Source organism: Spermophilus citellus (assembly GCF_964194105.1).
Source record: "Spermophilus citellus genome assembly, chromosome: 11".
NCBI classification, from domain to species: Eukaryota; Metazoa; Chordata; class Mammalia; order Rodentia; family Sciuridae; genus Spermophilus; species Spermophilus citellus.
The window spans coordinates 103338006-103355087 of NC_138192.1; the positions used below are offsets into that span (position 1 = coordinate 103338006).

The following is a 17082-nucleotide window of genomic DNA, read 5'->3' on the forward strand; positions in this document are numbered from 1 at the left end:
TGGTAATATTTACATACACATACATACATTCTTAAGTACATATACTTACTTACATACATGTAGTGCTATTACTAAGCTACATCCCCAGTCCTTTTTATTTTATTTTGAGACAAATTCTCACTAAATTGCCCAGGATGGGCTTGAACTTGCAAACTGCTTGCCTCAGCCTCTTGAGTAGCAAGGATTACAGGTATGCACCACCATGCTTTGCTGCAAGGGCATTTAGAGCTAAAAATTGGGACTGTCCCATGGACACAGAGATTGCACATGCCCATATTCTTGCTTAGCCCTGGATTATTTCACCTTTAATAGCACAGAAACCATGTTTATATCTTCATATTCACACATACATATTTTATTTTATTGTCAAACCATCTGGGAGCAGGTTCCAGACATTGTATATCTTATTCCTTATCACTACATATCTCCTAAGAGAAAGAAAGTTCTCTTCCTAACTACAATTATCACACTCGAGAAAAGTATTATTAACGTAATTCTATTTTCTAATATACAATCCACATTCAGATTTCTCTTATTATACTAATAATATTCCTTACAGATTTTTGTTTTTCCAATCCAGAATCCAACTCAGGGTCATGCATGACACTTAGTTGTCACATCTCTTTGGAATTTTTTAATAGAGGAGTTCTTCAGACTCTTCTATGATTATCAACATTCTTTTTTTAAATTTTTGTAGCTGCAGATGGACACCATATCTGCATTTTATTTATTTATTTTTATGTGGTGCTGATGATTGAACCCAGTGCCTCACACATGTGAGACAAGCGCTACCACTAAGCTACAGCCTCAGCCCTGATTATCGACATTCTTGAAGAAGATGGGCCAGTTGCCAGAATTACCACCCAGTTGGTCTGTTTCCTCATAATGAGATTCAGATTCAACATTTCTCACAGGAATATCACATAGGATGTAGTGTCCTTCTCGGTGCATCACATCAAGGGACACAAAATGTCAATTTGCTCGATTATAGTTAATGTTAAATTTCATTGCTCAGTTAAAGATGCTGTCTGCTAGATTTCCATTCTACAAAGATTCTTTTTCTCCTTTGTAATAAATAAGCAGTCTGTGATATTTTGAAGCGGTATGGGAAGCCAGCTTTTAAACCCCAAAAGTAACAGTTGTGTTGGACGTGAAATAAACATCACTCTCTCTGAAAGATGAAGCCAAAGCTCAGTCTCTTAGGTTCCTGGGTTTCAGCCACCCTAGCCCAGTCCCTGCGGGTTATGAAAAGAGAGAAGAGAGGTGGGGGTATGACATACTTTCTGGAGTGTTATCATCAATCCTGTGACCCTCTGACTATCCTTTGGAGGGTGGTACCATTGGCCATCCATTTCTCTGGGTTCCAAATCCACACCAACAACAAATCAAAAATAATAGCAAAATACATATATATATATATGTATTGAACTCAAATATTTTTCTTTCCATTATTCACCAGATGATACAGTATAACTACTATTTGTGAATCATTTACATTGTATTAGGTATTATAAGTAATCTAGAGATAATTTCAAGTATATGAAAGCATGTAGGTTCTATGCAAATACTATGCCATTTTCTATAAGGGACTTGAGAATCTGAGGATCTGGGTATCCAGCATGTCCTGGACACTAAGGGGCAGCTTTACTTCCTACCTTACACATCATAAGTATGGAATGTGGCCATTGGCTCCTCCTAGAAAAATCATTTTGTGGTCAGAAATCTGTATCCAATAATCCCATGAGCTCTAAAGCTGGGGTCTCCCTTGTCAGAGCCTTCAGATTGGGGGTGGAAGGAGTCTGCAGCATCTCTAGCCCTACTTCCATCTCAGGATCCCACCCATAAAATGAGAATAACAAACACCAAGACTCAATTCCTCCCCAAATGAAGGGCAATTTCATCCTGGCTACGGGGGATATCTGGTCCCTGTTCTTTAGAGAGATGGGAAAAGAGAGGAACTTGAGGATAAGTGACTACATCATCCTAAGCATCAGGAACTAACAACCAAGTTAGGAAAGAGATTCGCTCTCCCTCTGCTGATGCAGAAGCTCTCACTCCTGTTTTTCCCCTTCTACTTTTGAAGATGACAGTGTTCTGTCCCTGAATGTGAAACCACCACTGGACCTTCAACCCCTGATTAGAGAAAGGAAACGGCGGGAGAGCCAGGGGGACCGGGACAGCCTCCACACATCAAGCCACAGCAGCCCCACAGGCACCCCAAATGTGAGGACACTGGCAACAGGACAAGGTACTCATTCCTGGGATGCGTGGATCCCCCTCCCTGGTCAGCTTGTGGGTGTTTCACACTCGGGGCTGCATGGCAATGTCAGTTCCTCCTTGGAAAGGGGAAATCAGCAGTGTTCCTTCCATGTCAGTGGGATTAATGTTCACGCATCCTAAAGAGTCGGTACAAGTTTGAGGGTTTGCTGCACCAACATGTACAGCCAAGCCGTTTAGTGCTTTCCTTGCCCTGGCAGCAGCGGGTGATGACGCAGCTCAGGAGCTCCTGGGAGAGGCACACACTGGGTGCCACAGGCATACTCCACACCCAGTCATAACCTACCCCCGAGGTAAGAGACCTTGGGGACCCTGCCCATAGCAAGAGTCCTCAGAAGCCACCTTCCAGCCTAGGCAGTCACAGAGAGCAAAAAAACCCTGGCTTTCCACTGGAGGGTGAGGCAGGGCAAGACCACGCCCCGCTATGATTTAGCCTGCTTAAAGGTCTCATCCTGAAGGAGCCTGGAGACACGGTGCTTACCCAAGTGCACCAGTGCAAGGGCGGTGCAGTAGCAGTGACCACAGGAGCTCTCAAGTTAGCTCACAGAGCGAAGATTGCTGAGTCCCCATCACCCCCCCCAAAATCCCCAGGGAGGTGCCATGCTGGAGACTGACAGGCCATCATCAAGAAAGCACAGCCCAGCCAGCTGCTCCTTCACTGCAGCCCCGCCCCCAACCACTTGTGAGGGGAGGGACGACCAGATGAAGAGGCTGGCAAGTGTTTGGGGACAGATTGTGCAAAGAAAGGCTGTGAGAAGCTCACACTCAGAGGATGTGGGACTGAGAGCCATCAGGAAGATGACAGATAGCACTCTTGCATTTCAGGCTCACTCAGGGACCGGATGCCTCTCTATTTAAATATTCTCTTTCTGTCTCTTTATCTCTTTTCTCTCTCCCTCCCTGCCCCCCTCTCATTCTGACCCCAAAGCAAGTATAGTTAAATTCTTTTGTTTGTTTGTTTGTTTGCTTGTTTGGTTTGGTTTGGTACCAGGGATTGAACCCAGCACGCTTAAACACTGAGCCACATCCCGGGTCCTTTTTGCTATTTTATAGAGAGACAGGGTCTTGCTGAGTTGCTTAGGACATCATTAAATTGCTGAGGCTAGCTTTGAACTCACCATCCTCATGCCTCAGCTTCCAAAAGAGTTGAATTTTTGTAAATATAAATTAAATACCTAGATCAATAACTCCATTCTGTGCTTGCAGCTCTCTATTTAAGGCTGAGATGGTCAAAATACAATCCCTTCCTCCCCACAATCCCCCACACTTACTCTTTCTCTCTCCCCCGACCAAACCACCTCTGACTGGAGCCTTCTGCTTTATGCTGGTGTGGCAGCCCTGGTCTTCTGATTCTAAGGCAAATGAGCCAGGCTTGAAGGGCTGTCCTGTCAGCACCTAGGACCATCTCGTGGAGGTCCTATCGTTCAGGACAGATCACAACAGACAGACACACACCTTCTCTTGGATAGCCTTATAAAGGGAGAGTTCTGACTGGAATATATGCATGGCCATGACAGGGACAAGAGGGCAGCCTCAAGTCTCAAGTGTGTATGGTGGGTGTGTGCACATGTCCAGGTGAATGTGTGTTGTAAGCACGTGTCTCTGAGTGGTGGTGTGTGTGTGCTTACATACCTGTGTGGTGTGTATGTGTACTTGTGTGCATCCATGCACACTCATGAGTGACTTTGTGTCTATAAATGAATGCAGGCCTATGAATGAGTGCATATTTCAGTATATGTGTGAATGTTCATGTGTGACACATATGTACATATGTGTATACATATGTATGGGCCTGCATGCCTGTGTGTGTGGTTGTGTATATGTACATGTTTGTCTTATGACTGTAAACATATATGCATGTGTGCAAAAAATGTGTAGCTCTGTGTGAACATGTGTGTGTTGTGCCTTGGTGTGTGTGTGTGTGTGCATGTGTGTGTGGACATGTGTGTGTGTATACTCCTAAGCACTCTAGCTGGAAGCCTGCCCTACCCCGATCTCTTTGCATTGGAGATGGGGAATACAAGTGTGGTATAATATGAACTGTATTTGGTCTTTGTCACAGAGCTAAAACCCCTGGAATTTCCAGCTTGATAGGAGTATCTTATTCATAGGGAGACCCTTTGATAACAACTGAGTTTATGCTAATGCAGTGGCTTAGAGTAGGCCCCACAGATAACCTCAGAATGGGGCCAGACACCAGAAAGACCAAGTAATTATGGGATTAGAAGATTGGAGCTTTCTGCCCCACCCACCAGCCTCCAGAAAGAGGGGAGGGATAGCGCTGGAGATCAAGCTCTCAGAAAGGGTTGATGAGCTTCTGACTGCTGAAAGTAGGGGTGTGTGAGGTAACGTGCCCAGAGAGAGCATGGAAGCTTGGCATGCACGCCCCTGCCAGACCTCACCCTATGCATCTCTTCATCTGGTATTTACCTCTAGCTTTTACATCTTTTATAACAAACCAGTAAACTTAAGTGTTTCTTTGAGTTCTGTGAGCCAAGGAGCAAAAATATTATGTTCAAGGAGGGAGTCAGAAGCACAAGCCACCCACTGGGATGTTCGATGGGTATCTGAAGTAGGAGCAGTCTTGTGGAACTGAGTCCTCACCCTGTGGGAGCCATCTCCAGGTAGATAATGTCAGGACTGAATTGAGTAATAGGATGCCAAGTCGCGGTCTGCTAGAGACGTGCTTGGTGTGGGGGAAAAAAACCTTCATATATCTGGTCACAGAAGTGTTTTGTGGTGAATGTGAGAGTAGAGTAGGTGAAAAGAGTTATTTGGATTCTTGTTTTGTTTTTTAATTAATTTATTTACTTTTGCCTTTATAGTAAGGTTATAGAGACACCTTCATTCTTTTTAAGTAACTGAAGGAAACATGGCTTCCTTCTGCTCCTTGGCCTGAGCCACTGGAATGCCTAAGCAGCTCCAGCATTTGTGTCCAGGTGTCAGCTAAGCAGGCTGAGTGCTGCCCAGAGGCATCTGAAGGACAGGGAAAGCAGAGGCAGAAGTCACCAGCCCCGTGCCTAGAGGCTAGGCTATACAACCTGGAGAAAGGGCTTCCTTCCTGTCGTATGAGGTGCCCCCAGAAGCCTTGCCCTGCCCCCAAGAGGCCAAAGAGACTACCTTCTCTGGACTCTCACAAAGGCGTGATAGGGGCTTGTGGCTGCCCCTCCTTATTCATCCCTTCTTGACCCCCAGAGGTCAAGCAATGGCTCTGCTCCTCCACCTCCCAGGTGTAGGGCTTGCCCTGGACTCTGTCAGGCACCTGAGCACACCAGCAACTGTGAGCACATACCCATCAGGGATTAGGGGAACATAACATTCCAGGTTCAGCCTCCCTCACCCACACTGGGGCTAATGTTGCCCATGCTTATGCTTATTTTCAAGAAGATTCCAGAGATCCTACACTGGGGCGCTTCTTGCTGGGTCCAGATGGGGAAAACATCTGCCCTTCCCTCCCAGAGCCCACCGGAACCAAGGCTACTGCCAGGTCGAGAGTGAGCTGACATAACCCAGGTCAGCCTTGGCTTCAAAGGGAAAGATTTTTACCTGCAGCTTCCAAAATTCCACAGCAGCAGAGACATCATTAAAAACAGACACAAGTCAGCCGGTTTCTCCCCTCTCGCTGACACAGAGGTGCTTCTGTAGCTCAGACACAATAACCCTATGTTCACATAACAAGTTCACTCTTGCTGGAGCATCTGGAGAGAGGAGTTCCAGAGGAATGGTTTGGAAGAGGTCTACTGTGCCATGCTGATGCCCTGATGGGGATGATAAAGCCCTTTTGGTATTTGCCCAAACTAAACACTGCCTTTTCTCTTCTTTCCAACCACTCTCCAGAGGTGGAGGTGGCTAATTGGTAATCCAATCAGGTATCCTTGTCATGTGTGTTGGTTCATTGCTGTGAATCATCTGGCTCCTAACAGATAACAAAGCAGTTTCCAAAACTCCTCCTGGCACATTCACTTTTTGGAAAAGAGATGCTGGCTCTGGGCAGTAACCATTTTGCAAAAGGAAAAAGACAAAGTCAGAGGGTGTCAACCACCCTGAAATTGACATGATGTGTCCACATGAGTTGTGCAGCCAGCAGGCCCTTCAATGAGGGAGAAGAAAAGCTGCACTCATTTGGTGGGTTATGCCATAACTGGCTTAATAAAAATTTTAAAAAGAAGTGTGGAATTAAAGCCAGGAGATTTGAGTAACCCTGGCTTGTCCTCTATGTGGCTGGATGACTTTGGGTCATTCCCTCATCCATTCTCTGTCCATGGTTCCTGCATCAGAAGTGAGAGGACTGACCTCCTTGCCACTAAGAAACCCCCTGACTTGCTGCCTTTTACAACCTGGGTCTGTTACTATTGAAGTAACCACCTAGTATGTGGATTTCCAGAAAGTAGAATGGGCTTGGTTCCAAATTCAGTGTCAAAGAACCTCCATCACTGCTCGGGTTATGTGAGATGAGTATAAAAATATCTTGGAATATCTTGGTTCTGAATTGGTGGGAACAGGAGTGAAACAGGTGGAGGGGACTGCCCATGAGGCACAGCTGGTACAACAGCTGGACAGCAAATGTGATTCTGTTCACCTGCTGCACATTTGTCCACTGTGTTCCAGAAGACATAGTTTCCCTTTTGGCAAAGCAAAAGCCAGAAGCAGAAAAAGAAGTATTTGGGCTTCGGTCACTTCAGTATTCCCAGCACCTAGCACAGTCCCTGACACATAGATTTTTCAAAAGAGAAATCTTTTGATAATTTCCAGTAGAGAGAGAAATGAAATGTGTGCTGAATAAATGGAGACTTGTCTCTATTTTGTCCCAGTCCCATGGACAATACATTTAATCCCACTTGCCTCTCAAATCCAAAGGCATTCACCATGTGTTTGTTGAATGAATGAGCTGATCCAATAATCAATTTGCTCAGTCACTCGCTTCTTTCTTGTCTGTCTTCCATATATAACTGGTTGACCTTCAGCCTTACTGGTGATTGGATGGTCCCCTGGAAGGTGGGGGAAATTCTTAAACCCACATCTTCCTACAGGGATCTACAGAACAAGTCTAGCTTTCTAAGAATTTCTATTAAGGGAAAAGGTTGTTTGTTTCTTTGGGGAGACTTGGTTTTTTTTTGGTCTGCTTTGGTTTGGTTTGAGAAGTATACTGAAAACAAAACTTTTCCCTCTTACCCAGAATCTGCTCAGTTTGTTCAAATCCATCTCCGTCACCATCTCTATTCTCCCCTTCTCATCTCATCTCCCCTTACATTCCAGCTCACCCTTTTCTCATCTCTTTAAGGAGCCCACTTGGTCTCCATTCTTTTCTCTCCAAGCCTTTACCCAGATCATCCCCCAAATATCTAGTATAGCTTTATCTACTCTAGGACTTTTTTTCTGAATAAATCCTCATCTCTTACAACTGCCTCCATGTAGCCTTGGCCCATTCCTCTTACTTGATTTCACTTCTGTGATGACTGTATTTGTATTTGTCTGCATCTGTTTTCTGTTTAGCTCCCAAATATAGGAGTCCTATATATTTCTATATAGGGAACTCTTTTTCTTTATCATATGTCCAAGAAATGCTTGTTGATTGACTGAATACTCCAGGTGCCATAAAGGAAAATTCTTTGGAGATCATGGTTTTTATTTTTTTTAATTAAAAAAAATAAGTAAAGGAGGGAATATGATCTGTCTGATCTTTCTGAAACTTTCAGACTCTGTCAACAACTATTTGGAAATAAATTCTTAGGCAATTAGATCATGATCTCTTGCTTTCAGACAGCATCAAGAGATGAATATTACCTTCAGAAAAAAAAAAAAAAAGATGTGAAGACTAGAGCTGGAATTTGACCCTCTTGGTCATGTTGGGATGTTGCAACACTTAGAAAATTCAAAGGCTTAAGAAAGAAAAAGTCAACTTGGACGGATGAGTCAAAACATTGGATTTGCTTTCTGAATTGCTTACCCCTTGATTCAAATCCTTCATCCATTCTCCTGGTCACAGTGCCAGCAATAGACGTTTTCTCTCAGAAGTTCTTTTATTCAGAACTTTTTAATGCAAGAAGTTCAAGAATGTTTGTGCCAAGGATTCAGACTGGGATTTCAGGTCTGTGTAAACTTAAATTCCTGGTCTCTTCCAGAGTTCTAATTAGCATTTGCCCTGTATAAATAGATTTTTTTTTACTCCCAAAATGTTTCTCTTTTTATTTTGTTGTTGTTGTTGTTGTTGTTGTTTGTCTATTTGCTTGTTGTCATTTAACTAGCATCCTTTCCCCTTGCAACTCTTCCCTGGGATGTGGTTTCAACACATGTCCACAAATTCTTTGACACTTCTCAGCTTCTGGGGCAGGGGCGGGGGGGTCTCGTGCTGCATCATAACATAACGGAAGGGAAAGCAAGTGAGTGCCAGAGAGACAAGGGGATTGCCTCACTTTATAATAACCCACATCACACTAATAGAGTCCTTCAAGAGTGAGAACTCACTGTTTTGCTTGGGTCCCATGAAACAGCAGAGCCCTCATGACCAAAACACTTCTTGAAGATCCTACCACCTCTCTTTTAGGGATCAAATCTCAACATAAACCTTGGTGGGGGAGAAACCATTGTGGAATCATAAAGGCCTTGCAGCTTTCTCCTTGCTTAGATTATTCCTTCTGGAGAAAGATAACCACTGTGTCTGCCATGAGGCCACTCTAGCCGTGTATGGCAAGCAGTCCACATGGCAAGGAACCGAAGCCTCCTACCAACAGCAGAATGAATTTTTCAGCCCTGCAAGTGAGCTGCCTTGACAGGAGATTCTGCAGCCCCAGTTAAGTGTTCAGATGACTACATCCCTGGCTAGTGGTGTAACTGTGACCTCATGAGAGGCTAAGCCAGAATCCCACTCCTACACCACTCCCAGATTCCCACCAAAAAGATGAGATACAACACAGGTTTATTGCTCTACGTCACCGGGGTTTAGGGTAATTTGCTTTATGGTAATAGACTAATATATTTGGTGTCATTTCCTGATGGTCTATGATTTGGTAAACAGAAAGACCAAGGGTCTGAGAATATCTCACCTGGTCTCCAAACAATGATTATTTGGGGACAAACATATGCTCAGTAGTTGATTTTCTGTTCTCCACTTTGTCATTTGTGATAAGTTGTGGGGTCCCCTTGGGAAGACCTACCATGTTGGTAGAATATTTGATAAAGTATGATTTTCCTTGAGAAGCCTGTCTCATAGCAGCTATTGTCTTAAAGGTGATGCTTAGAGATTCAGAGGAGAATTAGATGATACCATGTAGGGAAGAAAAAAGAACTCTGGACTGAATGTCTAAAGTCTTAGGTTTTATTTCCAGTTCTACCACCTGTGGTTTCTGTGATCACAGGCAAATCACTTCTTTCCTTTGGACCTCAACTTTTTCATATGGAAACAGAGAAGTCGGTATTACATCCAATCTTCACAGCACATGTCCAATGGAATAAATGCTAGTGCCTCAGAAGGGAAGGGTTCTGGGGTCAAATCCATTTGGGAACCAGTGGACTAAAGTTAAACAGATTCCTTACCAAGGACTTCACAGAATCTCTCATCTGCTATTGTGAATCATAGTTTTTCAGATGGGGATATTCATCATTTTCCAAACTTATTTGACCACTGAATGCTTTTGTTTTCAGCAACGCATCATGTGAATCTAAATTGTTTTTGGAACATACTTTGGAAAATGCTAAACTGATGATTTCTAAGGTTCCCTTCCAGTTCTGATAGGGTATGTTTCTAAATATGCCCCTTCCCCAAGGAGACTCTCAGTGGGGGCAGTTCTGCTGTCTAAATCCTGAAGCAGGATCTCAGTCATTCACTAATTTATGACTGTTCTTATTCTACAACATTAGTTCTGAATCACAGGGTCCACAATCCATCCACCTCTAGGTGAGAAGTAAAGAAAGATAGAGGAGATCTATGTGGTAATAATTTACATTGTTCCTTTTGCCCAGTGTTTCTTAATAAAGCAATAATGTTGGCAGATGTTACCAGTTCTACTGATTTCAGGTCAAATGTTTGAATAAATGAAAACATGGCTGATATGGTCATTGGGCATCCAGCATTTCCTCCCAGTGGGCCTTTCTGTACAACAGATGCTAGAAGGCTAAAAACTACATTTCCCAGATAACCTTTGCAGCTAGGGGGCTGGATGCAAATTACGTTCTGCCAATTAGATGTGCTTGCTTGAGATTTGGAGAGCAGAAGTGAGGCAAAGGTGTCCAAGTCTGGAGCAACTTAAGCTGGCATTGAGCTCATGAAGACTGAGCATGACTAGAAGCAGTTGCTGCTACAGAGCTTTTGGGGTTTTGTTTTGTTTTTTGGTGCTGGGGATTTAACCCAGGAGTGCTTCATCACTGAGCTACATCCCCAGTCTGATTGATTAATTGATTGACAGATTGAGAGAGAGAGACAAGGTCTCACTAAGTTGCTGAAAATCTCACTAAACTGTGGAATCTGGCTTTGAACTGGGATTCTCCTGTCTCAGTCTTCCAAGTCACTGGGATTCTAAGTTTGTGCCACCACACAGGCTCTGCAGCAGCTTTTTGACCCAGTTTATTCCAAAAATATGTGGGTGGTTTCTGTTCTGCACTGAACCCTAACCAATAAGCTCTTCTTACAGAAATTATGGAAGATTCCCATCAGCCTCTGTATGGAGCTAAATTGGGTCAGTCACATGTACCATAGTGTTGAGTGATGGCAAAAAAAGGCCAGCTGTAGCAGTGTGTTTGTCCCAGACACTGCCACAGAGAAACCAGGAAGGTCTCCAAAGCCCACACTGAAAGGTGTCCAAATAGCCACCAGCAGAGAAGCTAAAAAAAATTAGAGCTCTCCTTCCTTCCCTTTGACAAAAACTTTGTGATTCCAATAAACACAAAGACTCCTGACCTCATAATTAACTGAAAAGATACCATCATCACCACTTAACTTTCAAAGAAGAAAAATGTCAAAAATAATAGTTTGCTCTGAATATACTAGAATTTCTTTTTTTGAATAAAAAGTTTACTAAAAAGGACTGAAGCATATTTATCTTTATTTTTTGCAGATGATATATCTTTTTACAGAGCATATAAAGCTAGGAATTCTAGCTCCCCTAGTTTTGTTCTTTTGGAGAACTCTAAAGTCAAGAGGGACCTTGGAGCTGGGCAAGATGGTGCATGCCTGTAATCCCAGCAACTCAGGAAGCTGAGGCAGGAGGATCATAAGGTGAAAGCCAGCCTCAGCAACTCAGTGAGTCCCTAAGCAACTTAGTGAGACCCTGTATCAAAACAAAGAATAAAAAGGGCTGGAGATGTGGCTCAGTGGTAAATCTCCCCTGGGTTCAATGACTAGTACCGAGAGAGAGGGAGAGGGAGAAAGAGAGAGAGAGAGAGACCTTGAGCTTCACTGTTTAGAAAGAAGTATGTGGTACATGTGACTGACCCATTTTAGCTCCATACAGAGACTATGCATTTATGCAAAGGAAGCATTTAATCAGACTTGCTCAGACACCAATAGATAAAAACAAAAAAAGCAGAGCTGTTTGAATGAAGTGAGGATGGTCCTGCGTCTCTCTTAACCTCTCCATAGTCCAGCTAAACCTTCCTCTCGTAAGGCGTTCTATGGAGGGGGTTGGGGAATGTCCATGCAAGGCCACTAGAGCTGGAAGGCCATGATCAAAAAACTCTCATTTTATGGATAAGAAAACTAAGGCTCAGAGAGGTGTGATTTGCTCAAAATCATGCAATATATATGGCAAATCTGGGGTTCTGCGCTTAGTTAGGTGGGAGGTCTTCCCACAACATCATACTGCCTCTAGTCCCTTCTGTCCATGCTTTGAGGCTTCCAGAACTAGCTAAAGTCTCACCTTCATAGTGACACCTGACCTGACCTCCCCAACCACATGGATTGTTACGAGCTTAGGTTCCACACAGTATGACTGTCTAAGCCTCTTACTAGGCACTCCCTCACTTTATCTTTTTTTTATCCTTTTTCTTCTTTCCTCTTCTAGATCTAAAACTTTGGTTGATAGACTCCCCTTCTTTACTTCTGAATATCCCAGAAAACAGCTGGTACTCACAGAGCATTGCCCATAAACATTGATCAAAACTGTTAAGTAGTAGAGACTTTAATTGTTCCCCAATACCCATTCTTCCATTATTCCATTTATTAATAGTATCTCTGTCCTTGAACTTTAACTGAACACATGGCTACCTAAAGATGATTTCTCAGCATCCTTTGCAGATTTGCCATATATAAGTTGTAAAGTGATTACATTTTGACTAATGAGATGTGAATGAAAGTAATATGTGCTACTTCCAGGTCATTTCCTTAAAAGAAAACCATTTGCCCTGCCCCTCCTCTTTCTGCTTAGTCTTGGTTGCCATGGGGAAATAGCTTTAACCATGGAGAAGAAAGTCATACTCAATGGGTTAATGAGGCAAAAATATATAAGGAGCCAGGGAGCCCAGGTAACTTCATAGAGTAAAACCATCCTGATCTGCCCATCTACTTCTGGGCTCTTATGCAAAAGAGAAGTAAATGTTTATTTTGGCAGGGGGGAGGAGGTCATCTTGTTACAGCAGATTACCTTGTACCTTAACATGATCTGCTGGCCTATGTCATGTTGATCTGTGAAAATCAAACTAGTTCATACCTACACTCCATCTTGTAAAGTATTAAGTAAAATTCCAATATGAAATTATCACTGGGCCTAAAAGAAGAACGCCCATTACATATGTTTGACTCCTTTGATGTAATGTTCTGAACACCTACCATGTGCAAGGGATACAAAAGGATGTTAATATTGAGAGTGAGGGGCTGGGATTGTGGCTCAGAGGAAGAGTGCTTGCCTCGCATGCGTGAGGCACTGGTTCGATCCTCAGCACCACATAAAAAATAAAATAAAGATATTTGTCCACCTATAACTATATATATATATATATATATATATATATATATATATATATATATATATATAGAGAGAGAGAGAGAGAGAGAGAGAGAGAGAGAGAGAGAGAACCTTCTCAGGCCCTAGGCTACATTAGTCATCCCATTTTGTCATTTCAATAATCCTAAGAAATATTTTCATTCACATATCATTGGTGAAGAAATTGGGACACAGGTAGATAACTTCCCTGGTAAAGGGAGAGCTAGAATTCCTTCCTAGGCCTGTATGTGCTTTCCTCACTCAACTCCCCAGGACGCTTCACCAGTACTGTGGCTAATGCCCTCAGAGACCTCATAATCTGTGCAAGAGAACAGATTCACAGGCAACTTTCTCTGCCACAAAGCAAAAGGAAATGCATCTATAGAGGAGGCCTAAGCAATGTAGTTCAGGGTTGCTCAAAGAAGGAGTGAATAATTCTAGCTTAGGAGACTGAGAACAGCTTTGACAAAGCAATCTTTTTGCACTGACCTTTGAGAAATTAGTTTAAGTAGAAAAAAACGAGAAGGGGAAGGAACAACACAGCCCACTCAGAGACCCACATGAACAAAGACAAAAAGAGGCAAGGGCGTAGCAAACATGAGGGAAATGAGCAGTGGCCCAGTGTGAGGACCACAGAGGCAGGGAAGTGGGGCTGAAAGGCAGGCCAGGGCTAGACCAGGGAAGGCCTTGTGTGCCAGGCTAGGGCTGAAATTCTGCCATTTAGGCAACAAGGAATCACAGATGTTTGAGAAGGGATGTCATGCAACCCAACGTGTGTGCCAGCATGAAGGAACAGGAGAGGCAGAGAGTCTTGGCTATGGAAAAATCATCCATACAACTGCTGATAAAAGCCTGGACAGGGTTGGGATTGTAGCTCAGTGGCCAAGCGCCTGCCTCACATATGTGAAGCACTGGGTTCAATCCTCAGCACCACATAAAAATAAATAAACAAAATAAAGATGTTGCATCCATCTATAACTAAAAAATATTTTTAAAAAAGAGCCTGGTCAGAGGATGATGAAAATGAAGATCCCCAGGGACACTGCCTGGATGTGGGGATATCAATCAGCATTTTGAAATCAGAGTAACCAGTGACAAGCCTGTTTGTGGAGTCTGCAAATTGGCTATAATTACCTTTATTCTGTTTTTACTTTTAGTTAAGAAATTATTTTGCGGGAGACGATGTGTATGTGGCTCCTGTATTGAAATTAAGATAAAACAACAATTAAGGCCCTGGAGCCCACATACCCCAGCAACAGCACCCACAGGCCCACAGTTCCAGGGGCCTCCTTTCAAGTCACAGGGCTCACAGCACACAAAAAATAGATCCAGTGGTATGTGCCCCTCAGCTTGTCAGTAATGCAGTGTGGCTGGTTTCTGATTTATATGCTACAGGGAAAACGATTGAGCTTTCTAACAGACAACCGTGGAAAATAAAGAGTTCTAAGGATAACCCGGAGAGCAGATTTCATGGGAGCAATGAGGCAAAGGGTGCGGTGATGAATGGTGATGGAAAGTGTTGGGGTAACCCTCCTCTACCCTCTCACCCGACACACATGGAGTTTTCTCTTTCAGGACTGTTATAGCCCCTTTTTTCTTTTTCAACCACCGACCACTCAATTCTTGGAGGGAAAATTAACATTCATTATGCAATTTATCTCTCTCCTTTTAATCCAGAGTGTCTGTCTCCAAGGTCCCTACTCAATAATTAATGTTTGTTCTCATTTTCCATTCTCCAGAGCATCTATTCTTGAACTGTGGGGTCAACAATTAACACTAATTATGGCTTTTCCTCCCTCCACCGTGGGCTCTCAGAGTCCCAGGTTGCCGGCTCCGCCTCGGGGATGGGCGTGCATGTGCTCCTTTGGTGCAGCAGGCAGGCGCACAGGAGGCTGCCTTGCCCAGGCCTCCCAGCCGCTGAGCCAATCAATAAAAACCAAACTTTCTTTTTTTTTGGGGGGGGGCAAACTCCCTAATATATTTATTACCAGTAATGAGACAATGAAGCAAAAATAAATAAAATACTTGAAATAAATTGAGGTGGGTAATTAGCCTAAACGATCTCTTTTCCAGATCAAATTTGCTAGGATTCTCTTTTTCTTTCTTATTATCTCACATCTTTCTCTCTCTAGCTCACTTCTGGCCGCCCCCCTTACACACACACACACACACACACACACACACACACACACTTTCCCTTTATAAACCATTCTTCCTTCATTTAGGATCCACTCATGGGGCCTCTTTGCTGTTACCTGTCCCTGAACTTTCTTTCTTGGGTCTGTCATCCTTATTCTCTTCAGTCATTCAAACAGCATTGTTTTAATATGTTTTCATTTTGACTGACAAGGACAGTTAGGAGAAGAATTCTCACCCCTGGTGGCTCTAACAGATCACAAAAGGATTCATCAAGATGTGTGAAAAGCTTGTCTTGTTGGCTGAAGTCAGATGGGTTGGGATCCCTCCTCTCTGCCCTGGTCCAATTTGCCCCTTGTTTGGGAGCTACAGCTGGAGACTGGGGCTCCTCACACTTGTGTCTCAGCCCTGTGGCTGCACATCTCTTCAAATCTGGGCACCTCCTCCAGCGTATGTCATACGTTCACTGTTTTATGTTCCTTCTGTTAGAAGTTCTCTCAGAATTTCAGCATCATGGGCCCAGGAGTGTTTCACCTTTAAACATCTTAGATTAAAAACAGTATTTTCCTCAATGTTTTAAAAAATCCTAGATCAACATTCTCTCCCTAGTGGCATCAACAGATTCTCAAAACTGTCCAACTGATGCTTAGGCATCAAGGCATCTCCTTGTTTTCTTCCCCTATCTTGGGGTAAGGAAAAGGGACTTTCCTCGAGTTTTTCACACTCTTAGGTAAACTCCCTGATTGTTTCTCAGTCTATGAATCTGCCTATTCAAACATCAGCCATGAAGAAGAAGGATCCAGTATCCAGCAAGTCCTGCAAAGTAAGCTTTTCCCTAAAAGACTGTCTCTACTTGTCTGTCTCATTTGACTCGTGAACATATGATTTTCCTACCTACACTTCCAGGAGCACATCGTGCCTCCCCTAATATACCAGTAAAAGGGGATTTACTTCTTGGGAAGCCTGAGAAAAGTGAAGTCCTCATGAATTACTCGAGGACAGCCCAGTATGCTGTAATCTGAGTATAAATATTAGAAAACACTTGAATTTGGCTCCAACCAAGTGCTTGCACTTAGCTGGCCCAGGAAGGGTAAATTGCAGGGCTGTCCTGTGGGTCCCACAGGCTGTACACTGTAGAATTCCCACAGTAATGAGGTGGAGATTGCTCCCTGGAGTTGTGCACAGCTCAGCCTGCAGAACCACAAACTAGGAAGCTCTATGGAAAAGACCCTCTGACTTGCATTTTAAGTGGAAGACTGAGGCCAGCTCTGCCTCTTCCGATTCCTTTAAGTTTCATTTCCCCCATGGAAAGATATACAAAACTTCGTAGCTCATCTTCCACCCACAGACACGGCTGCTGCTGCTGCTGCTGCTGCTGCTTCAGACCAGGGGGAAATGATGATTAGGTAGACATTCTCTCCCTCTCCTAAAAATAGTCTTTGATTAACAGGGAAATGTGTGTGGTCTCTCTTGCTGCTTATTTGGGGGGGGGGGGGAGAAGCAGCTTGCAGGAGGGATCTGGCCTAGTAACAGGAAGCAACAGATTGAGGGCTGGAGCCAGAGCTGGGTGGAGGCAATTGTTCTTGCCAGAGATTGCAAAAGTAGGAGAAAAGACACAGACATATCCTTGCCAATCTCAAAATCTCTAAGCAGAGAAATACCTGCGAGTCTAGACCCTGCATTCCCCCCTTGCTATCTTCTCAAGCAGACACCCTGACCTCAGTAGGAGGAACTTCAGTGTTCATTTGCTCATTTT

General features: G+C 43.6%; 1 protein-coding gene across 1 annotated transcript in view; it reads left to right on the forward strand.

Annotated features, from left to right (window-relative positions):
- The window catches only part of KIAA2012, a 114532-nt gene that overhangs the window by 40503 nt on the left and 56947 nt on the right, over window positions 1–17082 (forward strand). Inside the window, exons 10-11 of the mRNA XM_081261578.1 lie at window positions 2084–2248; window positions 16081–16149. Of these exons, the coding sequence (XP_081117704.1) occupies window positions 2084–2248; window positions 16081–16149 (234 nt within the window). The remainder of the gene's footprint in view (window positions 1–2083; window positions 2249–16080; window positions 16150–17082) is intronic.